Source organism: Rhinatrema bivittatum, chromosome 5, assembly GCF_901001135.1.
Source record: "Rhinatrema bivittatum chromosome 5, aRhiBiv1.1, whole genome shotgun sequence".
In the NCBI taxonomy this organism is placed as follows: Eukaryota; Metazoa; Chordata; class Amphibia; order Gymnophiona; family Rhinatrematidae; genus Rhinatrema; species Rhinatrema bivittatum.
The window spans coordinates 307,189,465-307,214,553 of record NC_042619.1 but is presented as its reverse complement, the minus strand read 5'-3'; the positions used below and the strand labels follow the sequence as shown (position 1 = coordinate 307,214,553).

At 45.9% G+C, this 25,089-nt stretch overlaps 1 protein-coding gene across 2 annotated transcripts in view; it reads left to right on the top strand.

The window, feature by feature from the left end:
• USP39 (ubiquitin specific peptidase 39) overlaps positions 1–25,089 on the top strand; it is an 87,675-nt gene that overhangs the window by 37,008 nt on the left and 25,578 nt on the right. For both annotated transcript variants that reach the window (XM_029604269.1, XM_029604268.1), the window contains exons 7-11: positions 4,675–4,752; positions 11,776–11,843; positions 12,242–12,430; positions 14,146–14,288; positions 23,115–23,250. In XM_029604269.1, coding sequence (XP_029460129.1) covers positions 4,675–4,752; positions 11,776–11,843; positions 12,242–12,430; positions 14,146–14,288; positions 23,115–23,250 — 614 coding nt within the window. The remainder of the gene's footprint in view (positions 1–4,674; positions 4,753–11,775; positions 11,844–12,241; positions 12,431–14,145; positions 14,289–23,114; positions 23,251–25,089) is intronic.

Genomic DNA, 25,089 nt, shown 5'->3' with positions numbered 1-25,089 from the left:
ATAGCAATACAGTTCTCACTATCTCTGTGACGGAGCTGTTTAGCTGCTCAAAGCGATTTGACTACTACAGCTTTTGCTCATGTTGGGACATCCCCTCAGCCTGTGGTGTTTCTGGAGGGGAGTGGAGTGGGAAGTGAGGCAATGGTCAGTTATCCTCCTCCCTTGTTCCTGAGGGCAGAAGCTTCCCTGAGAGAGAGAGAGGTTGGAGCGAGCAAATTTAGGCCTATGGGTTCCGGTATAGATCCATCCTCCTCCTCCTGGGTGGAATGTTTCCAGGGCCTGCAGACATTTCTGCAGGGGCGCCAAGTGAAGGCGAAGCAAACTACTATGTAGGGATTGCATGCTCGGGCCTCCCATTTGTCAATCACAGCGGGTAAATGCAGGAAGGCTGTCCCTGGTAATGTTTAAGGGGATGTGGATCATGAGACATCAGAGGATTCCGATGGAGAATTGGCTTTCTCACCTTTTAGAAGAGTGAGAAATTGCATTTGATTGAGAGCCACTTCGTACTCTCCTCAGACCTTTTCTTTTTTCACAGATATGTCTTGTTGAGTTTGTTGGCTCAAACTCTGAACACACAAGCAAATTTTCAAACAGCTACACACATAAATAACAGAGCATAAGTAGTTTCCGTGAGCTGGCCGGCTGCCGGTGGGCGCTTCCCCGAGACAGAGCCTAATGGCCGCTATCCCGGCCAGTCTCCATCCTGCCACTCCATGCCCATACCACGGCCTGCCCCCTTTTCAAGGCCCGGCACTTCTGCACCTATCGGGCCCTTCCAAATATGCGAGCTGGGCCAAGCACGTAACCCCTGTTGCGAGCAGAAATACCGGGCCCTGAAAAAGGCGTGGGGCGGGATGGAGACGGGTCGGGACAGCTTGTGCCGGCTGGCTGCCAGCATGCGGAAACTACTTGTGCTCCGGAGGAGCAGTCAGTAGTAAAATAAAAAAAATTGGCAATAGTTAGCTTAGGTTTAGGGGGTGGGGAGGAGAGGAGAAGAGGGAGGAAGATTAGGTAGGGGGGTAGGGAAGTTCCCTCCAGTCCACTCGAATTAAGGAGCAAACTGGGGAGGGAACTAGGGGAGTCCTGATTGTATCGCCACATCTATTTAGCAAAAATCCCCCCCCCCCTTGCGCATGGCCATTGGATTTTATAAATGCATGTGCATGTTATAAAATCAGTGCATGCCAGAAACCACACACACATGGACGGCCACGTGCTGCTTTTAAAATTGACTCCTTAGTGTGGTCAGAGGTCAATTTTAAATTAAGCATCCTGTTTCTTTCTCCCCCTGTATCCAATTCAAGAGATATAGAATTTAAAGAAAACCTTGAGCTGCATTTACCGTTTCTTCATGGAAACTCTGAGGTCCGTCATAGTGGCTGTACGTAAGGGAGAGTTCTTGGCATCTCTTGCCTTGACAGAGGCATATCTGCACATAAGCCATCAGACTGGAGCACCAGAGATTCCTGAAGTTCATGGTACTCGGAGAGCATTTTCAATTTCAAGCCCTTCACCTCGTCTGGTGATGGCTCCACATACCTTCATCAAGGTGATAGTGGTAGGTGCGGCCCCATTGCAAAAGGGGAGGGTGTGTTGGTGCATCTGCATCTGAATGACCGGCTCCTTCGTGCGAAATCAGAGGACCTCTGTCCACAATCAGTACAAAAGGTTCTGATGCATTTGAAGTCTCTAGAATGGGTGATGAACCTAGCAACGAGCCATTCGGACCTCTTTCAAACTCTGGAGTATCTCAAAGCTCAGTTCAACACACTGGTGGAGAGAGTGTTTCTCAAGGAGAAAGAGTGCTGAAATTGCAGAGTCAGATTAGGCTTCTGCTAGAGCTTTCTGTGCCTAGGGTTGGGGGCTATTTACAGGTCCTGGGTTCTATGGCATTAACATTGGAATTAATGCATTGGGTGTTCCCCAAGTTAAGGGGAGCTTAGATACATCCCAGGATTCTGGACTGATCTGGGGCATGTACAGGGAAAGGAAGACTGGTTCTTATTTCCTAATTTTTGTTCCTGTAGTAACACAGATCAGTTCAGAAACCTGCCCATTTACTGGGAGGGAGTCCACTGCTTGTACTGTTGCTTTATATATAGTGCTGAGTTGTTGGAGGTTTTCAGTGCTGATCGCTTATGTTAAATTTGGAAACTTGTTTTCCATTGTTTTTTTGGGCAAGTTCTCCTTCTTCTGGCTCATTGGAGGGCAGGGAGTTTGCTTAGAAATTTGGTTGTTGTCGTCTTGACTTGGTACAGGTCAATACTGAGGGACTGCAGGTGACACACTGGGTTATGTACAGTGTCAGTGAAACTCTCTCTGTCTCCATCTGCTGGCAGGAAGGCAAAACCCAGGAATCTGGACTGATCTGTGGTACTACAGGAATGAAAACTGGCATGTAAGAACCAATATTCCTATTTGAAAGCTGGCGTCCCTGGCTCTCAGTCCTCTTCTCTAACTATTACGCTGCTCCTCTACTGGCAAGTTGCTTGTTCACAAAATTTGTGGCAGCTGATCTGTCCTGTGATCTTTTTATTAAAAAGTCATATAGTCATTCTTTCTTAACCACTTTTTCTTTTGAGCCATCTTTCTCTGCTCTGTCCTGTGCAGTTTATTTATTTTTTCTCTTGTCTGGTCCTAGTAGTGTGTGTGACGCAGTTTGGCCCCAATGCAATAAGAAGTGAATGAAAAATGCTAGGGGTGTGCATTCATTTTCGATGTATTGGCAATCCGCAATGTATATGTTCCTGTTTGTTGTATTTGTGGGGTCATGAAACGTATGGCGAACCCCCATGAATACAATGTATCTAACGAATAAAACCACCCCCCTTCTGCCCCCCCCCCCCCCAGACTTACCAAAAGTCCCTGGTGGTCCAGCGGGGGTCCTGGAGCAATCTCCTGCACTCAGGCTGTCTGCTGCCGGTATTCGAAATGGTGCCAATAGCCTTTGTCTTCACCATGCCACAGGGACTACCAGTGCCATTGGTCGGCACCATCTTATGCTCCTACCATGTGACAGGGGCCGACCAATGGCACCGGTAGCCCCTATGACATAGTAAGGGCAAAGGCTATTGGCGCCATTTTGAATACTGGCAGCCGATGGCCCGAGTGCAGGAGATCGCTCCAGGACCCGCGCTGGACCACCAGGGATTTTTGGCAAGTCTTGAGGGGGTCAGGAGTCGTCGTCCCCCCATCAAGGCTTGCCAAAAGTCCCTGGTGGTCCTGGAGCGATCTCCTGCACTCGGACCGTCGGCTGCCAGTATTCGAAATGGTGCCGATAGCCTTTGCTCTCACTATGTCACAGGGGCTACCGGTGCTATTGGTTGGCCCCTGTCACATGGTAGGAGCACAAGATGACGCCGACCATTGACACTGGTAGCCCCTGTGATATAGTGAAGGCAAAGGCTGTCGGCGCCATTTCGAATACCGGCAGCTTGATAGCCCGAGATGGGGAACTGCCTGAGGAGCCTCTTGAGGATTTTCCGAGGGTTGGGGACCTGGATAGGGATCCGGATAAGGACCCTCTGGAGGAAGGGAAAATTCCAGTAGCTGTTCTTCTTTCAGTTTGTTGAATTGATGGCTATTATTACGCAGGTCTCGGCGGAGCTGGGAATCAAAGAAAAGAGAGCAGAACCAGTTGAGGAGGAGGATCCTATTTTAGAGGGGCGTAGGGGCCTCCCCTAGGACCTTTCCCTTTCATTGGATGACTAAGGCCATAGTCTTTGCAGAATGGGAATGCATACTGAAAGTACACATCTTCTTTACTCACACACTAAAAAAAATTAACTCCCAGTGTAGTAAGATAACGTATGCTGATGCATCAGGGGTTAAACCTCCACACGCATAAATACAAAAATCTGAGCATGTATGTGCATTGTGTCGAAAACATGATTTGTGTGCATGAAAGTTGTGCTCCTAAAGGTTAGGTACATAAAGTTAGAAGCACAACTTCTGTGCTCCTGACTCGTGTTTTGTGCATACAGCTTTTGTGTGCACACATTGTTTTCTGCATACAACCATGCACATATATGCACAAATGGTATGTTTTCCTTATTCTGCTAGACCAATCCAGATGTGCTGGGTTTATGCCATCCTGCCAGCAGAGGGAGACAGGACCACAATCTTTTTAGTAACTGCATCGTTGCCTTAAGAAAAGGTGCTGATTGAATTATTTACCAGTATTCTCTCTTCAGCAGATGTACACAAATCCCAGATATCATAGCCTCCAGATTCAGCCCCAGATGCTCTACTCCACCTCTGACCTTGAGTTAAGCCTATGCATCTCTGCACTGGGGAGTTACAGCTAATGCCTTCATTAATATAGGATTTACATGGAAGAGTGCCAGTTTGTGTGCAGTTTTACTCATGTTCATGTGCATATTCTTTATGCACTGAACTCCTTTTAATAGCAGAAGTAAAGTTGTATGAACAAAAGTGTGGGCACAGTTGAAGGCACCTGAATTATATCTGAACCCTTGATAGCAATCAAAGGGTTTTGGTAATAAAATATACAGCACTGAAAGCACCAGTTGGGCAGAGAATGTGGGGGCCACATTTTCATATGTGCCTGAATTTGCTGATGACTCTTTAAAGAAGAGTTTGGTTAAATATTGTATATTTTATTACATGTTTATATTGCACTCTCTCATCCTTCTGTATTGTCTGTCACAGGTGATGGAGTCGACTTTCTCTCCTGGTTCCTCAACGCTTTGAATTTGGCCCTTGGTGGGACGAAGAGAAAGAAAAAAAGTATGTGACATGGGACTACCCCCATTCCCTAAAGGGTTTTCTTCCAGTTTGCCAGAGGAAGTCTTAAATAACATCTCATTTAGCTTTGGGGACTGATGTTATAGCAAGGCAGACTATAATCAATTTTAGCACATTACACGGCAGGACGCCTTTAAGAAGCTGGCTCGGTGGTACCTTGCACATGGTTTCTGTGCTTTTTGACAGTGCAGTAAGACTGGAAATACAGCTCTGCTCTGGGGCTGAATCTGAGGGCAACCTTCCAGTGCTATTGTAAGTTCTTGTGTCCTTTCAGTTTTCTTTTGCCATTTTTACAGAGTTGGTGGCGTAGGAATGATGATGGCACAGAGTAGCACACATAGCCCCTGAGTGTCAGGTAGAATAGGAAATGGGAAGCTGATGGCAGGTAAGTGCTGGTGCAGCAGCAAAGGATCCCCGGGATAACCTGTCTCTCCTTCCCCAGAGGGTGCTCTTGTGTGTCTTCTCTCATTTGCTGGGTGTCCTTAAGCAAGGACATTACGACAGGAATATAATCGTGTGAATTGTTTTGTACAACGCTTTTATAAACACATTTAGATTTTGTTTTGACCCAGCAGGTTTTTCCTGCTCCTTTGGACTTCCAGCCCAATTAGAAACAGCCTCCATTGGACTTTGAAGCCATGAACCTTAATTTGCAATTATCTTACAGAGGGAGGGTTTCAGTTTATTTTATAACTTCCAAGCCTCATCTGGTTCAGCCTCAGCAGTGGTGGTCCTTAGACTGTAGCTCCCTCCAAAACCTGGGTCGCTTGCACCGAGTCTGGCTAATAGGTGTTACAGTTGTGCAAAGATTAAGATTAAGGCTCCCCACCACCACCACCAGGGACTGTGGCCAGCCACGGGGAGAGCAATAAAGCCCTTTCTGCATGTAAAATGTTGTTCCCTGTGCGTTCCCAGATCAGTCCAGACTCCTGGGTTTTGCCTCCCTGCCAACAGATGGAGACAGAGAAAGTTTCACACACACTGTACATAACCCAGTGTGTCCCCTGCAGTCCCTCACTATTTCTCTGTCTCCAACATGTGGTAGATGGTGTAAAACCTGCAGTCTGGAGAGAGAGAAAAAAAAAGATTAAAAGACAAAATTTCTGGATTCTCCCAGGGGATTTGTGAGGTCCTGGTGGGGCCACCCCTCCCCTCAGTTTGAGGTGGACGAGCAGGGAGTTGGTGACCCTTCTGACAGCTCGGTCTGGAAGTCCATGGGGTGTACATCTGGTGGTCCAGATCCCTCATCCTCCATGAGACAGCAGTGGAACCTGGCAGTTTTAGACTGCAAGCCCAGTGGAGTAAGGAAATATCCATTTTATATAGTTTATCCTGAGCTGGGTTGCTAAAATTTGGCGAAAGGAGGAGGATATAGCTAGTGCTCTGGCTCTTTTCTGATTTGCCATGTGGCCTGCATTCCTGGAACTGGAACCTCTGCACCAAAATGAAACTATTGGTTTCTATGTATCTTTATTTGTTCTCAGAGTTAAAAAAAAAAAAAACCAACCCCCCCCCCCCAAAAAAAAAAACAAACAAGGAACTAGTTATAGAGAAGTTTGCGCAGCAGGGATCGGGGGTGGGGGGGAGCTACCTTAACAGCTTGGGGAGCTCAGCAATGGGTTTTGTTTTTTTTTAATTTAGCAGTTTCTCTTCTTGCAACGGAGGCCAAGTGTTAGCTCTGTGGTGCTAAGGGTCTGTTCCCCTGCTTGCCATTGAGGTGTTGTGGGTGCAGGGAGGAACAGCGTGTGCATGTGGCAAAAGCGGCATGGCATTTGGGGATCTGCATCGAGCATGGTTGCACCGGTAGAACGAGCCTCACAGGCGTCGGGGTCACCCAGGAGGCGTGGAAAAGCTTTCCCCATTAGTGCAGAAACAGCGGCCATTTTTTATTCCTTAGCAGTGTTGGCAGGAGAGGCAGGGGAATCCCCTCCTCAACCCTGTTGGTTTTCTGTCTTGCGGAGGTGCAGAGGGACACCGAGGAGGAATCTGTTTCTGGTAGAGGACTTCTGTCGGTTTTAATTTGCTTATGTGCAAAGCTTGTTTAGCAGAACAAGCAGCGAGGAATGCTGACTCTCAGCCCCAGTCTCCATGGATTCTCAGCCAATCAAGAGGACTGAGCTGTTGAGAAGCTTCCATGATTTTCGGTGCTGGACATTGAATGGATCCAGGCCTAAATGTACTGAAGGTTCAGGCAGGCTTTGCTTAGCTGTGTGGTAGACTGTTCGTTTCCCGCATGCGTAGGCGTGTGCGTGCATTCTCGCTGAATGGCGATTGCATACGCAGGGATCTGTGCGTGTAAGGCTGCGGCCTAGATTTGTGTTTTATTTGTGCAGGTAATTGAGCACGTATTTGCGTAGGTACTTGTGTGTATAAGGCCGCTACCTAGACTGGAGCCTGTATTTGTGTGGTTACTTGTGCGAATAAGACTGCAATCTAAACTTGAGTGACCACAGCCTATACGCGTATTTGCGCATGTACATCTGTGCTTATGATTGCGACCTAGTCTTGAGTGAGTATTTTCGCATGTCCTAGAGGGGTATGCATGTTCGCCTTGTGGCATTGGTGTGCTCACAGGAGACCACCAAGAGCTGAAGTTTGGAAGAGCTAGGCACTGTGGGGATGTCTTGCTATCTGTGAGGCTTGCTGTCAGATAGCAATTCAGTCCTCACTCTCCATTTGTGTCAGTGCTGTTTAGATGCTCAAAGAGATTTGACTACTAGAGCTTTTTCCGATGTTGGGACATCCCCTCAGCGTATGATGTCTCTAGAGAGGAGTGGAATGGGAGGCGAGGCAACGGTCAGTTATCCTCCTCCCTTGTTCCCAAGGGCAGAAGCTTCCCCGAGAGAGAGAGAGAGAGAGAGAGAGAGAGAGAGGTTGGAGAGAGCAAGTTTGGGTCTATGGGCTCCAGTATAGATCCATCCATCTCCTCCTCCTCCTCCTCCTAGGTGGAATGTTTCCAGGTCCTGCAGACATTTCTGCAGGGGCACCCAGCAAAGGCAAAGCAACCTACTATGTAGGGATTGCACGCTTGGGCCTCCCATTTGTCAGACATGGCTAGGAAATGCCGCAAGGGGGATGTCCCTGGTAATGTTCAAGGGGATATAGATCATGAGACATCAGAGGATTCGAATGGGGAATTGGCTTTCTCACTTCTAGAAGAGGGAGAAATTGTATATGATTGAGAGCTGCTTCGGACTTTGCTCAGATCTTTTCTTTTTTCACAGAGATGCCCTGTTGAGTTTGTTGGCTCAAACCATGAACATGGTTAGTGTGGCCAGAGGTCAGTTTTAAGTTAAGCGTCCTCTTTCTTTCCCCTTGTATCCAATTCAAGAGATGTTGGATTTAAAGAACTTAAATGCGGCTCTCAAGGTTTCCTGTTTCTGCATGGAAACTCTGAGGTCTGTCATAGCGGTGGTATGCAAGGGAGAGTTTTTGGCATCTCTCGTCTTGACAAAAGTGTATCTGCACATAGCTATAAAGCCAGAGCACCAGAGATTCCTGAGGTTTATGGTCCTTAGGGAACGTTTTCGGTTTCAAGCTCTTCGCTTTGGCTTGTGACGACTCCAGTGTATCTTCACCAAGGAGATGGTACTAGGGACAGCCGAATTACAAAAGGAGTGTGTGTTGGTGCATCCGTATCTGGACGACTGGCTCATTTGTGTGAAATCAGAGGACCTCTGATAGGTACTGATGCGTTGATGAAGTCTCTAGGATGGGTGTTGAATCTAGCAATGAGCCATTTAGTTCTCTTTCAAACTCTGGAGTATCTGGGATCTCAGTTCTACTTGCTGGCGAAGAGTGTTTCTCATGGAAAGATATTGCTGAAATTGCAGAGTCACATTAGGCTTCTGCTAGAGCTTTTGGTGCCTAGGGTCTGGGACTATTTGCGAGTCCTGGATTCTATGGCATCAACATTGGAATTAATGGATTGGGCGTTCGCGCATATGTGGCCTCTGCAGGGGGTTCTTCTCTTCTGCTGGAATCCGTTATAAGAAGAGTTTCATCCCCCTCTTCTGTTAGAGGGGGAAACCAGGGACAATCTTTCGTGGTGGCTTACTTGCACCAATCTTGAGCATGGTGTGGTATTGGAGTTTCCGAATTGGGTAATATTCACCACTGATGCAAGCCTCTCCGGATGGAGGAGTTTGGTAAAATCAGTAGGTACAGGGACAGTGGTCAAAACAGTAGGACTTATGGTCTATCAATCAGTGAGAGACGAGAGCAGCACATTTCGCATTGCTTGCCTGTCTGCCAAGGTTACACAGCCATCCAGTATGGATCCTATCAGAACATGCGACAATGGTCTACGTCAACCGTTGAGGCAGAACTAAGAATCAGACGGTGGCTCGAGAGGCCCGGGAGTTGATTCTCTGGGTAGAGCATTATCTGGAGTGGCCAGCAGTGTCTCACATCGCTAGAGTGAACAACATTCAGGTGGATTTTCTCAGTTGGAGAAAGTTAGACCCTGGGGAATGGGAGCTCTCAGAGGCAGCGATGTATCTCATTCACGGAAGATGGAGGGTATCCTAACTAAAGAGAACACAAAGGCATCATGGTTTTACAGCCATTGAATAGAACATGGTACCAAAGGAATCTGAGCTCTGGGTCTTCCTTGGACTCGAGTGATTCTTCTTTGTCTTCACTTCATGCATCTTGTGGACAAGAAATTATGGAGGATAAAGCAACAACGAGATCCTGGTAGCTCCAGAATGGTCACATTGACCATGCTTCCCGGATCTGATGACCATGGCCATAGACGGGCCCCTGAGTTTCAGACATCGGTCGAATCTTTTCCACAAGGGCCTAATATTTTCGGGTCAGGTGGCTCAGTTCTGTCTTGTGTGTTCACTTCTGAGAGGAGACGACTGAGATGGAGGGGATATTCCGAAGCGGTTATTTACACCTTTTTGCAGGCTAGGCAACCTTCTACATCTTTGATGTATGTGCGAATTTGGAGTATCTTCAAGTCCTTGTCTGCTGTAGACTGACTGCAACCTCAGCCTGTTCAGGCTATGGTGTCACATATTTTGGCTTTTCTACGGGAAGGTTCTAGGCAAGAGACTGGCCTTTAACTCTGAGAGTCCAGGTAGTGATATTAGATTATCTCCGGGGTAAGGTGCAAGGGTATCTTCTGTCTGCACATCCGGATGTTATACGGTTCTTTTGGGGCGTTAAGAACTTGAGTCCTGAGGTGTGGAATATTTGTTCATCTTGGAATCTGAATCTAGTCTTTAGAGGATTGTGTGAGGCTCAGTTTGAACCACTAAAGAGAGCTTGGTTAAGGACTTGACTCTTGAAGTGGTTTTCTTGTGGTTATTTGTTCAGCCAGGAGAATTTTGGAGCTCCAGGCACTGTCATCTCGAGATCCCTTCCTACAGATATCTGATTCGGGGGTATTTTTATGCATGGTGCCTTCTTTTCTGCCTGAGGTAGTAACAGCGTTCCAGGTTTTCCAGATTTGGATTCCTGTACACCACACACGGGGGAGCTTAGATTCTTAGATGGGAGGCATGCATTATTGAGTCATCTGAAGGTCACTTATGATTTCTGTAGATTGGATCAACTCTTTGTACTGTGGATTGGTCCAAAGAAGGGAGGTAAGGTGTCTAAGGCTACAATTGTATGGTGGCTGATGGGGAGTCGACTTACATTTCTAAAAGAGCAACTGCTACCGGGGGGGGGGGGTGGTGTTAGGTGCGCACTCGATGCTTTCTTAGGCGACTTCCTGAGCTGAGTCACAACAGATGTCTCCGCATGAAATTTGCTGAGTGACTACTGGGAAGCTGTTGCACGCTTTTGCTAGGCATTATTGCTTGTATGTTGGGGCTACAGCTTCCATGTGCTTTGGTGAGAGTGTTCTACCCGAGTTAAGGGAAGCTTAGATACATCCCAGGAGTTTGGACTGAACTGGTTAAGTACAGAGAAAGGAAAATTGGTTCTTTCCTGCTAATTTTCATTCCTGTAGTACCACAAATCAGTCCAGAGACCCGCCCATTTACTGGGTAAAGGGAGAGTCCACTGCTTGTACTGTTGCTTTGTATATAGTGTGGAGTTGTTGGAGGTTTTCAATGCTGATTGCTTTTGTTAAATTTAGGAAACGAGGTTTCCATTATCTTTTTTTTTTGGGCAACTTCACTTTCTTCCAGTTTGTTGGAGGGGAGCGAGTTTGCTTAGAAGCTTGCTTAGAAATATATAGTTGCTGTCATCTTGGCTTGGGTACAGGTCAGTACTGAGGGACTGCATGTGGCACACCAAGTTATGTACAGTGTCAGTGAAACTTTCTCTTCATCTGCTGGCAGGGAGGCAAAACCCAGGAGTCTGGGCTGATCTGTGGTACTACAGGAACAAACATTAGCAAGTAAGAACCAATTTTCCTTTATGCTCGTGTAAATGGGCTTTTTGATTATTGCCACCCTGTACACAGGTAAAAGTACTCGCATATATCAGCAGCATGGGCATTTATTCCAGGGGTGGGGTTTCGTTGGAAAGCAGTTATGTGGGTAGTTTTAAACTAAAACTACCCATATAAGTTTGCCTTAAAAAAAACAAAGTACCTCATAAAAAGCAGGTGTAGGTTTGTTTGAGTACTTTTTTGTGGGAAAATAAAGCAAAACCACCCAGGTAATTTTTCATTTGCTTCTTTCAACAAACCCCACAAGTAACAATTTCCTGCACGGTTTGCCAAAATGCAGGCAGTTTAATTGTCTACTTCTGAATATATTTTACAGTTTTTAAATTCATTAATTTGTTGTGTTTAGCTTTGGATGCTGATTGTGATTGCTTCTAATTTTTCTTTCTTTGGGAAAACTAGGTTTTTTGTTTGTTTTTTTTTTGGAGTAAATGGATAAGATTTTGAAGTTTTTGCTTTCTATTTTTAATAAGTTTCAGTTCCCTATAATTGGTCTACCTGGGGTATACTAGGATAAAGCTAAGTGTTTTTCCTAGATTCTGGTGACTGATGGGGTAACTCGGAGCATGAATGTTAAAGAGTTCTCTCTTTTCCAGCAATTGTGACTGACGTGTTCCAAGGATCCATGCGCATATTCACCAAAAAGCTGCCACACCCAGATTTGGTAAGTTTCTTCAGCCACTTGAGTTTTTGCCTGTTCTGCTTGTGGCCCACCTCCAAAGAGGATGCTGGGAGCAGAATTTGGATCTGAAGCCTGGAAGGACATCCCAAGCTTTATCTTTAGCCTTCATAGAGACTGCCTTGTCCCCTCATCCATTAGCATTTGACTGTATCCCCTTAAAAAGGGCCCTCGGTACCGGAATAGCAAGGGCTGCCACAGGGGAGGAATAAGGAACATTGGCAGAGCTGTGGCTACAAACGGAAGATTACAATAAATAGTTTTAATTTTAAAAATAAATCACTGGATTGTCTTCACTTCCCCAAACCTTGTCTGGTAAAATGTTCTGTTTCTCTTACCATGTGCATTCTTTGCTTTGCTGCTCCTGGATCTTCTCTCCTTAGCCTGCAGAGGAGAAAGAGCACCTTATGCACAACGAGGAGTACCAGGAGACGATGGTGGAATCCACATTCATGTATCTGACCCTGGACCTCCCCACTGCCCCGCTGTACAAAGATGAGAAGGAGCAGCTCATCATCCCGCAGGTTCCACTCTTCAGCATCCTGGCCAAATTCAATGGAATTGCAGAGAAGGTAATTGTTCTTTCACCAAGTCTGTAATGAGAAGTTCAGTGGAATAATGTAACCTCTTACCTGAGTGGTCTGAGCAACCTCTGACCTTGGGGGAATATATTTCCCATCCTTATCAGTGGCCTGTGTTCGTGCAAGGGAGACAGCTTGTGCCGTATGAACTTGCAGGTGCAGATTTATCTTGAGACTTGTGTCCCTGGAGAAGCATTGCTCAGATTACAAAGTAGGGGCTGCAAACTGTTCACTTCCTGTCACCACTCGAAGATTGTCTGATAAAACCTGTACATGTGTGTGCCATTATAGGGGAGGTCTGGCAGTCCATGTGTGCAGGGCAGAGTGGGAGAGCATTCTCTCTGCGCTTTTATATCCACATTTTTCAGCCTTTAAAGTAGAATTTACAGAAGTACTTATGAGATTAATCATTGTTAACTTGAACAGTCCTTTCTGAAGTGTGGCTACTGATAATGTTTTGGATTTTTTAAATGCAATTTTCATTGAACTCTCAATTTTGGTACAACAACAAAAATGCCTCCAGGATTGGATATTATATTCCTGCTGAGGTCTTGCCAGCATCCTGTTCAGAGACCTTATCACATCCTTTTTTTGGTCTACTGGTCCTGCCTCTCCTTATGCACTCTTGAATTCCTCTGGCTCTGACCGCTGCCATATTGCACTGTTTCCCCAGAAATCAGAATCATAAATGATCCCCTGTGGTCTCTTTCTTGCTTTGTTCACATCGATATCTCACCCCATCACGTCTTTCACTCTTGGATTTCTGACTCCACATTTTTTTTTTTTGCATTAAAGCTTAGTTGCAAGGCGCTTGACCACTTCTCGAGCATTTCCTCGTTCTGTCTGCTCCACCCTGTTACGGATCTTAGTGTCATCTGCAAAAAGACTAACTCTTCCTTCTGTCTTGCCACATTATTGCGGATGAAAATAGTGAACAGAACTGGGCTCTGGATTGATTCTGAGGCACTTCTCTAGTCACCCCCTCAGCCAATGTATTTATTTACAAATATTTGGTGACCGCTGATAAATTTCTGCTTTAGTTGGAGGTGCATTGGGTAGCATGCCATGAGTTCTTGCAAGCACAACATATTTGAACATTGCATGTTTTTCAAAGGCACTTTTCAGCCCAGAGAATAACCCATTTTTTCAGTGTTGGATCTCTCTGAACCCTACTAATCTTATTCTTCCTAGACCTAAAGTACTCGGCTTGCAGCAGATGAATGATCAGTATTTTATTTCATTTTTTAAAATCTTTCCCCCATGGAATTTCCCCTTTCTTCAAATCCATGTCCAATGCTATCATTGGCATCAGTGGCATGGGATCTTCTTAGTGTTTGGGTAATTGCCAGGTTCTTGTGGCTTGGTTTGGCCTCTGTTGGAAACAGGATGCTGAGCTTGATGGACCCTTGGTCTGACCCAACATGGCAATTTCTTATGTTGTTTAAAGAAACAGCTTTAAGGCTATCTGTCGTCTTGCCTAGCAAAACTTGGCACTCTTGGTGGCACATTTTCGAGTTGGAGCCACTAACTGGCATTCCATTGTTTCTTCTGTGCCATAGGTGAGTGTTGGAAAGTGTTCAGAAGTAAAATAAGCTGAAAGCTGTGCGTAGGGGACACACTGATACTATACTGTTGCTGTGGTTCTGCATCTTATCTACCAAGGATTGTGATCAGCATATGATGTCTTAACTTCCTTTTTCTTTTAGGAATATAAGACCTACAAGGAGAATTTTCTGAAGCGCTTCCAGCTGACCAAGCTGCCCCCATACCTTATCTTCTGCATCAAGCGCTTCACCAAAAATAACTTTTTCGTGGAGAAGAACCCGACGATTGTCAACTTCCCTATCACGTGAGTACCTGCTGCTCTTGCCCCGCTTGCGGCAGTTTACCACGTCTGTGCCCCCCATCCTGGCCTGCTACCAGCAGCTTAGCATATTCATTCTCTTCATCAGCGGTCACCAAATATTTGGCCTCACAGGCAGCTTAGTGCATCAGCTTGCATCACCCTTTCACCCTACCATCGTTGTTCCCCATTGTATCAGAGCATAGTGCTGTTCACTGTCTCTTGGCATCATCCCAGCACTTGGTTATCTGCTTCTGCCTCTCACCTCCTTTATGCTTGCATCCACTGGAGAATGTTCGATGACCCCACTGCATGTCTGAGTCATTCCACTTTTTACCATGAGTTAATTAGCTACACCTAAACTGCTAAGGAAATCCTTCCCTAGGTTGGCAGGTACAAAATCTTGTGTACGTGCTCATGGAAAAGCTTGCATGACTTGAATTTGTACATGATAGAGAGTTGTAAAATATCCCATATGTGTAAAAAAAAACCCCCCAAAAAAAACAAAACCAGGGAAAACACAAAGTAAAAATGCATTAAAGAAGGTGAATGTTAAAACAGTTATGTGCAAAGAATATGATTGGTGCATCTTCTGTCTCTTTTTCTCTTCCTCTTACTGCATGCTGGTGCGTATCATTTTCCTACAAGCAGCGGCAGTGACAGAAAGCAGTGGGGGACAGTGTGGTGGCTGCTGTGGTTTGTTTAGCAGCCTGCAGTGATCTCTTAGAAAAACAGATAGGATCTTATGATATGATAGGCTGTACATAAGCTACCCATGCTGAAGCACACTGATGCTATGGTCACCAGATATTGTGTATGAAGTTCTAATCATGACTTCTGGAGTTAAGCAGTGCTAAAGATTGCGGTAGTATAATATTTTCTACCTCTTGTAGCTCCTTTCGTGGAAACAAAGGAACGTTTCTTAGAATTGAATACTGCAAATGAAACATGCAGCCATCTCTGAATGGGAATTCGAGCTCCCGGCTTTAGTTCATGATCTGTATGGAGGCCTCCAAAGGAGAGAGGAAATTGCTATTATCGAATTAAAGAGTAAAGTACAGAAACATGCTATTAGTGGGAGAGTGGGGATATGGAATGAGGCAGAGATCTGGCCAGCATTGCACAGAATTTGTGGAAAAGCCGAGCTTACCCTCCCAGGTCCCAAGAGTAGCTCTCTGCTCTGCATGAATTGTTCAGTACTGTGGAGCCGAGGATTTAATGCTGGCCTTGTCTGGAATCAGGGGGCCTGGCAGGAGATTGCTCAGGAGAATTTTGGCAAGAGGAGTACTAAATCTTTTTGCTGACTTCTGTGCTGACAAACGGCAGAGTTAAAGCTGAGTTCTTGCTTGCACTATGTTGTACGCTTTGTTGTGTAAGAGCAGCAGTCCTCTTTGGGGCAGCGATGGCTTGAGGACCCCGAAGCAAATTCATTGCCCACATCCTTAGAAGGGACGTGAGGTGCCGCCTCCTGACAATACGTGCGTATTAGTGAACAGAAAATTGGGACTCAACAAGTCAAAGTAACCAACAGAAAACTAAAATATTGTTGAAGATTTTGCTTTCTATTTTATGGTCTGGACTATTCCACAACTGAATGTGTTCTGAGTCCTTTTTTTTTTTAATATCTGTGGGTGCGGCACTGCCCCAGCTGCTGGCTCTCCAGGAAAGGGCAAAAAGAGCATTAAAACGTAGACTAGGTAGTGCTGCTTGTGAAACATTTAATCAAAAAATAATCATACAGTAGACTGAGAGACAAAAACAAATAACGGGAAGGTAATAGAAGTACATAAAAACAGCGATCATATGAGACAACCAGTGCTTCCACAAGCCCAGAAGAGGCAATTTGTAACCAGGATAGGTTTAGTATGCACACCAAACTGAATAATTAAACAGAAGATGGCAGCAACATTTATACAGAGTAATTAATGTAAAATGAATATAAGAACCAGTAAGCATATATCCAAACTGAAGATGAAGCTTGTGACTACAACAAGGACCTTGAGGATGGAACAAAGTAATTCCCAATAAGCAGGGCTGACCCTAGGAAGGTGTGGGGTCCCCTTCACACTGTCATATGTGACAGCGGGAGGTGCCCCTGAAGATCTCGTGAGTGGAGAGGAGGAGAGGGGAAGGCAGTGCTGCTGCTTACTGTCTTGGCCATAGCTTGGAGGAGCAGCAATGAACAGCAGTTCTTAAGCTCCCAGTAGGCCAATGGCCCCATCGGGGGGTGGTGGTAGTCTGACTTGACACCTTGCTTGTCCTGGCACTGCTCATCAGGTTATAGGGCAGGATCTTTACTGCTGGAGCTGTTGTGGTGCAGGGTCCAGGGCAATTGCCTCAGTTTGCCCCCGTCTTTTCCAAGGGTAGCTCTGCTAACAAGGACCTTGTTGCAGTACAGTAAATACCTGCACTGGAGAAAGCTGGCTTCACAGACTGAAATACAATGGGATTGAAGGACATAGGTAATGAAATGAAATACTTATAAATTATATCTTAAACATGGAAAACTTGTTGCCATTTGAGAAACTATCATTCCAAAAACAGCACTGCGTAATCTACTTTATAAGAAGTTTAGTTCTTGCAGAATCACAATCATCTTTTTATTATTTGTACCCAGTGAGTCTCCCTAAACCTCCTTTTTGCTTGGCCTTTCTCCAGAAAGGGAACTGCAGAGAGATGTATAGAGATTGCTGATCGGTTGTCAATTTTATGGCACTCTTGCAATCCTGCTTGTGTAATGCCTCAGTTTGTTCTATTTGGGAAGTTTTATTTTATGAAAGTAAATTACAATTTTTCAGTGGTTTGATCAAGGGCTGTACTTGAATTTTCTCCTTTAAGCATAGTTCTGCTGAGTGTTTCCGCTTACTGATAGTGGTGTAGCACCATGGTTTCCTGTGTATGTTGATAGGCTGTGTGACACTGACGCATTCATATTTTTGTGGTCTGTGCAAGCCCACAGCAGACAGATGAAAATGTGAGTTCTGTTCATCCTCCAGATCAGTCCAAACTCCTGGGTTTTGCCTCCCTGCCAGCAGATGGAGACACTGCTAATTAACCTAGTTTGCTACCTGCAATCCCTCAGTATTTCTCTGTCTCCAGCAGTTAGTAGAAGTGTAAAACCTGCAGTTTAGAGTTACATTTAGAAAAAAAAAAGAAATCAAAGATAGGATCATTGTTCCCAGGGATGTTAGGTTCTGTAAGGAACCATCCCCCCGGTTGAGTAGGGCAAACAGGGGTTGGTAGCCTTAAACTGTCTCAACCCACAGTTGGTGGGGTGTTGAAAGCCAGTGGTCTGGCTCCCTCTCTACCCCACGAGGTCCTGTCTCCCCCTTCTGGAATCGACACAGCTAGCGGCTTCAGGGAAGTGTTTATTTTCTTGTTACCTCGGGGCAGATTCTTCAGTGGGGCTGTGTTTCTTTCCCTTTAGAAAAAAAAAAAGCAGAAAGTTTCTGCCAGGAAATGTAGCCACTGTTTTTAGCTTGAACAGACATTGAAAGGAGGAGAGAGTTGACGAGAGCCACTGCAGGAGGCCATGGAATGGTCGGAGCAACATACAGTGGCCGAGGAATTTGCCAGGGAAGACACAAGTGACGAAGCAAGCAGGAGGAGGTGCATGCAGCAGGGCCATGTTATGTCAGCGGTAGTTAAGTGTGAGAAGCGCTGCTGCCAAAAGCAGCAATTGTGGTTTTTCTGGCGGGCCTTTATAGAACAATGTGTTTCACAGGAAGAGAGCAGTATTGAGGCAGTTAGCACAGCTGCATGGGAGAAGAGGGTGACCCAGTCAGCTGGGGCAGGCCGAGCTGTTCTCCCTGACTGCGGAATGGTGGACATAATTGAAAGGAGCAATCAATAAGATTCTGATTGGGCTGTGGTCTCCTTTGATGAGGATTTAGTCGCAGCAGAGACCTTTTTCTCAGAATTTGTGCTTCTTAGGCGCAAGGCATTTTTGGCTCAGATTGATGCACGGGGGAAGCACCCCAACTCCCAAACTCTCCTGCATCCTAGTAAAACTAGGAAAATGGATTCCCGAAGGGAGGGGGATCTTGAAGGGGCCTCTCCATACCCTTACCCAAAGAATGAGATCACGAGAACATCTGAGATCTCGGCGGTTTCAGAAGGGGACCAGAGTCCTGAGAAGGATCCTGTGGCGTTGGACCAGGAAGGGGTGTACCCTGTCATGGTCAGTTTGAGAGGTCTGGCTAAAGAGCTTCCTTTCTACAAGTTGGTGAAGTAGTTGGTCGTCGCTCTTAAGTCTGTGACGAAGTTGTACCCATTACCGAAGGAGACACTCAAGTTTTTGATGCTTCGGTCATGGTGGTGACCAAGAAAACTACCATTCTGGTGACAGGGTCCACTGTGTGGAAAGAGGTGCAGGTCTGGAAGCTGAAAGTTCACCTCGAGGATTTTTTTAGGTTTTTGCTTTGGATATTTGGGCTGCGGCATGCATAACTTTTATGCAGAGAGCTTGTTTGCACTGGGTTCAGCATTAGGTTCAGCAGTTGCAGGTGAAGGAAACATTGTCATCTTCCACAAAGCAGGCAGAGCACTTGGAGGCAGCAGTGGCCTATATGGTGGATGCCATCTATGGCTGCATTGGGGCATCTTCCTAAGTTATATTGTCAGCAATTTCAGCTGCTCTTTTTAACAAACTAGTCTGCAGATATCTGGTGAAATTCTGAGCTAGGAGTCTTCCTAGTCAAAGACATGTTCAGGGAGCATTCACTGCAGCTGGTGAAGCATCTGGGAAAGTCCAAGGAACATAGATTGCTGGAGGACAAGCCAAAGGAGGGAGAAAAGAACTCCTTTCCTACCAGCTATTCATGTTTTAGGGATTATAGATGATATTGGCAGAAGACGACACCCTTTGGTAATATAGAGGTAAAGCTCAGGCAGGACCCAGTCCTTTTGAAGTAGGCAATAGCTGACTCAAGATATCCCTAGTCGAGGAACCGGGGGAGCTAAGTCTTCACAATGAAACAAGGCTGATTCACTCTTCTCTTCCAGCTGATGGGAGACGGTTGGCCCACTTTTACGAGAGTGGACCGGGATCAAAGCAGACCAGTAGGTCTTGGGAGCGATTTAAAAAAAAAAAAAAAAAAAAGGCTACATGTTAGAATTTGCGTGCCTGGTGTGGAAAGTCTTCATCTCCTCTTGAGCTACTTGTGCCTAGCAGGTACTGGTTCACCACATGGTGTACTTGCTGGCATTTGCTTAAGAGTGATGGAGCCAGTTCCCCGAGAAGAATGGGGAGAAGGTCTGTATCCCATTTATGAAGTTCAATTTGGATTTAAAGTTCATTTTGGATTTAAAGAATGTCATTGTGGCCCTCAAGATACCACGGTTTTGTGTGGAGATGCTGCATATGGTCACAGCACTGCTTGCAAGGGAGATTTCCTGACATTACTAGATCTCAGAGGCATACCTAAATATCCCAGTCAGGTGGGAGCACCAGAAGTTCCTGCGGTTTATGATTCTGGGAGACCATTTCACTTTCGTGCCCTTTCGGTTTGGCGACAGTGCTGCGTACACTCACCAAAGTGATGGTGGTGGTGGCAGTAGCCCTTGGAAAGGAAGGAGTGTTGGTACACCCATATCTGGATGACAGGCTTATTCGGTCAAAGTCTGTGACCTCTGTCAGCTGGCGGAGCAGCAGGTCTTAGAGGTCGAGAGCTCTGGGCTGGGTGGTGACCCTAGCGAAGAGCCATTTAATGCCATCCCAATCTGGCTTTCTTCCTGTACCTAATTTTTTATCAGTTTTCACTTGAAGAATCTAGGGATTCACTTTGACACCAAGATTGGCGAGGTGTTTCTCAAGGAGGACTGGATGGTGAAGCTGCAGTCAGGTTCACCACCTGTTGTGACTCAAGGTATCCAGAGTTTGGGATTATTTGCAGGTCCTGGGAGCCTAGGGCATTAATGTTAGATCTAGTTCCCTGTGCAGTTATGAATATGCAGTCCCTTCAAAGAGTTCTCCCTTCCCATTCGATCCAGTTATTGGAGGAGTTCCAAATTCCCATTCCCCTCGGGAGTGCAGGGCTAGTCTTTCGTGGTGGCTTGGTCGGGTCCATCTAGAAGGGGGGATGGAGTGGAAATCCAAGATTGGGTCGTAGGGACTGCCGACGCCAGCCTCTCCTATTGGGGAGCAGTTTGTTAGGGCCAGACTGCTTAGGGTCCATGGTCAATGTAGGAGGTATTGTGGTCTATTAATCAGTTAGATATGAGAGTGGAACGCCTAGCCTTGTTTTCCTTTTAGCCATGGTTACAAGGTCAGGCAGTGCGAGTTCTATCAGACAGTGCAACGACAATGGTTTAGATCAACCAACAGGGAGAGACCCAAAGTTGGATGGTTTCTCAGGAGGTTCAGAAGTTAATTCACTGGGTGGAGAAGCACCTGGCAGTTCTGGCAGTGCCCCAATAGCCAGGATGGACAACGTGCAGGCGGATTTTCTCAACAGGCAAAAGATGGACCCCGGAGAATGGGAGTTGTTGGAGGAAGCAATGATTCTCATTCAGGCCAGGTGGAGAACGCTTTGCTTGGACTTGCTGGCATCGAGACAAATGCCAAGGCAGCATGCTTTTACAGTCATAGGCGAGAATACGGAGCAGAAGAAATCAAAGCTCTGGTGTTTCCACGGCTACCGGGGATTCTTCTTTAAGGCCTTCCCCCATGGCCGTTGCTGGACAGGGTGTTACATGACATAGAGAGATACCAGGTCAAAGTGATTCTCAAGGCTCCAGAATGGCCATATCGGCTGTGATTCGTGGACCTAGTAAACTTGGTGGTGGACAGTCTATTAAGGTTTGGTTACCTTCTGAGACTGTTGCACCAAGGCCCCCTACTTGCGGATCTGGCGGATCACTTATATCTTGCAGCTTTGGTTTTGAGAGGAACCGCGTGAGATAGAAGGGGTATTCCAAAGATGATGTTGCCACCTTACTGCAGGCTGGATGACCATTGGATTTTTGAGGCTTGATGTATTCAACAGGGCATAGAGCCTTCTTGGACTTCAATTTCCCATTCCTTAGCCTTTTTACAAAATGGTCTAGTGAGGAGTCTAGTCTATAATTCCTTTTGGGTACAGGTGGCAGCTTTAGGCTGTCTTTGGGGTAAGATGCAGGGAGTGTCCGTAGCCTCGCATCTGACTGTAATTAATTTTTCTTCGAGGGGCAAAACACTTGCGGCTCCCAATGTGGAAGGTGTATCCCTCGAAGAATCTTCTTTTGGTAATGGTAGTGTTGTGTAAGGCTCAGTTCAAGCCATTGTGGAGGAAGGCACTAACGGATTCAGCCCTGAAAGTAGTTTGGCGATTTGTTGGGCCAGAAGAATTTCAGAACTTCAGGTGTTGTCTTGTAGAGATCCCTTTCTTCAGTTTACAGATGATATGGTGTTCTTGCGAATGGGGCCCTCATTTCTGCTGAAGGTTGTTTCAGCCTTTCATCTTACAGTGGAACTTCATGCCTTTACAATTTTGGATTCATGTGTGATGCACATGAAGGAACTTTGTGTGTTGGATATACAGCATGGTTGTTTAGGTATCTCTTGGTGACTAATAGTTTCCAGAGATCGGATCATATATTTTTGCTTTGGATTGGGGCAAGAAAGGGGTGCAAAGCATCCAAGGCTACTATTGTGAGATGACTGAAGGACACTATTAACTCAAAGAATATTTGTAAAAGCCATCTTGTGCCGGAGGGTCTAAGGGCTCACTCGATTCAGACACAGGCAACCTAATGGGCCAAGTGTCATCTGATTTCTCCACAAGAAATGTCGGGCGGTTATTTGGAAGTCATTACACACATTCTCCAGGCATTCCCGGTTCGATGTCTGAGTTCAGGACTTGGTGGGATTTGGAGAGTGTATTATGAGCGGGGTTATGTTCCTGCCCAGTATAGGGGAACTTAGGTACATCCCAGGAGTCTGGGATCTGGGGAATGAACAGGAAAGGAGAATTGGTTCTTATCTGCTAATTTTCGTTCCTGGAATACCACAGATCAGTCCAGAACCCTGTCTGTTCAATGAAGCCCACTCATCATGGCAGTTTGTTTGGTTATATGATGTGCTGCTCAATATTGTTGGAATCAGTTTTCCATAGAGATTCTGCCTTCTTTCTGCTCGTTGAGAGTCTCAGTTATTGTTATAGTTATTCTCACCTTGGTTTGGGTACAGGTCAATTTGAGGGGACTGCAGGTGGCACACTAGGTTAAGTAACATTGTCAGTAAAGCTTTTCTTCTCTGTCTCTATCTGCTGGCGGGGAGGGAAAACCCAGAATTCTGGTCTGATCTGTGGTATTCCAGGAATCAAAATTAGCAGGCAAGAACCAATTGCCATTGTTTACCCCCAAAAATTGTTAATCATACTCAATATGATGTTTTTAAATTAGTATGGATGTATTTCTAGGAGGCTTAAAAGTGACAATAGAGGGGAAGGGGAGTATCCAAGACCTGACCAGAGAAAAGCACTGTGTGAAAGGATAACAGGCATGGCCTGACTTGTACAGCAGTTTTGTTTCTGCTCATCTTTTCCTTCCTAATGGAGTCTGTTGTCTCATCATGTTCCCTTGACCTGGACTGGCTTGTCTTCCTGTACCTTATTTCTATCAGTATTTCCTAGCTGTGTTTTACAGGAAGCCTAAAGCAGAATCTTTTTTACAGGCTATCATGCACATTTCTGGTTCCCCCCCCCCCCCTATTTTGCTTGGTTGTGGTTTCTTGGTATTGGAATCTCCTGCCAGCATGGGTTGTGGCATTAAGGACCTGCTTTGCAACAGAACGTTATCCTTGAATTTCAAGGGCTGCCATCCACTTGGATTGTTTTTCTCCCCCCTCTGCAGAAATGTGGACCTGCGGGAGTACCTCTCCGAGGAAGCACAGAATGTACACAAGCACACCACATACGACCTAGTTGCCAACATAGTGCACGACGGGAAACCAAATGAGGGGGCCTACCGCATCCATGTACTGCACCATGTGAGTTCCATACGCAGAGGCCCTGCCCCTGTCTGCAGCTTTTGAATTGCTCAGTGCATTTCATGAACTTTCTTTTATTTGTGCACTTTACCGTACAAGGTTTTCATTGTATTTCTTACATTTTGTGTAATTCTGTAACTGGAAGAAGTGGACTATCTGCAAAATTTTGCACTCATTGTCTTAGCAGCAAGTTTAAAGGTATGCAGAAATCAGCTTAAAAATAATCTTGTAAGTACAGAGGCAACCAAGCCATGGAAACGTAGTATTACCCAACACAAAATTATTATTCAGTGGGGTTAGAAATGCCATGAAGTTTCCTGCTTAAAACCAGCAGCCACACCAGAATAAAACCAATTTTGGTTCACAGCAATACAATCAGATAAAAACATTGCTGTAAAGTGATCAAGGCAAACAATATGAGATTGCATTTGGGGATGAAAGTATTTCTAATAGCTACTTAAGACCTGTCTGATATCCAAAAGGAGGAGTGTCATGAAATAAAATGTAATAGAGTAATAAAAAATCTTAGTAAAATTCAATAGCATAAAGTATCAGTCTGTTTATTTTATTATAAATATTTTTATGGCCCAGCCCCATGAATCAGTGGCGTTGCTGTGCAGAGGACCTGGATTCAGCTCATAGGTCAGATCTTCCACTCCCTGGGTTGACCAACACTGTGGAGGCAGCATTCCCAGCTCATCGTTTTCAGTTCGTGCACCACATCCAGCTTTTGGCAATGCACCTGGTGCCCAAGGACCATGACAAATTGTTTGTAAACTATTTTTATTAATTTATTTCATTATTTCTTAATAGCGAATAGGGAGAATCAGTTATTATATACAGCAGCCGGATTTAGGGCCCATGATTGCAGTATCCAGAAGGCCAATCGCTGCAGTGACAGGAATAAAGTAAACTAGGAGGGAAGAGAAAAATTTGCAGATTCAAAGGAAGGCTCAAGGTGCTAGATCCCAGCCCTGGATTCAGTTTGAGCTGAAAGTCCAAGCAGGAGAGAACTGCTGGGCCAAGATAAAGAAATATAACTTTCACAATGGATTCGATAAGTGTTAGCTGCCCCATCAGTCGATGGTGGTCAAATGTGCCCTCAAAAGGGCCAAGCGCTCTCGGACTCATTCCTTGGCGCCTCTGGGGAAGGATCATAGAGCGATAGATGCTCTTGGGAAGAAAGTATTTCAAGGTGCCATGCTCATTTCCTGCATTGCTGCCTACCAGCTCTACATGAGCCAGTACTCGCAAAACATCTGTAAGCAGGTATAGGAGGTGGCCGAGCAGCTGCCTCAACAGCAGCAGGACACTCTCATGTCTCTGATGCATAAGGGCCTGGAGTGTGGAAAGCACGAGGTTCGAGCAACCTAGAATGTTTTTGAGATGGCAGTGATAATCGGCACTCATGGAATGGCATGGCTGTGGGCATCATATCTCCGACCAGAGGTACAGGAATGACTCGCTGATGTGCTATGTACTGGGTAGGAATTGCTTCAGAGATAGGGTGAGGGAAGCTGTGGCCCAACTTTGTGACTACCATGTGCCTCCAACAACTCTCTGCCAGCATTCCAGACCCGTCGTCCTCTTCTAGGAGACTGGCAAGACAGGGGCCCAGGAAGTCTTTCTTTTGCCAAAGGAAGTACTATCCTCCATCCCGTTACTCCCGCCCACACCATCAAGGCTCCCGTGGCTGTTCCAGGCAGCAGAGAGCCCCCAAGCCCTAGCCAGCTCCTCAGTTAACTCCAGGGACAGGGTTTTCACCAGGTTGTAGGGAGCATAGACCAGTTGCCCATACCTGGAACGTTGGACCCTCTGGTCGGGGGCAGGCTGCGGTTC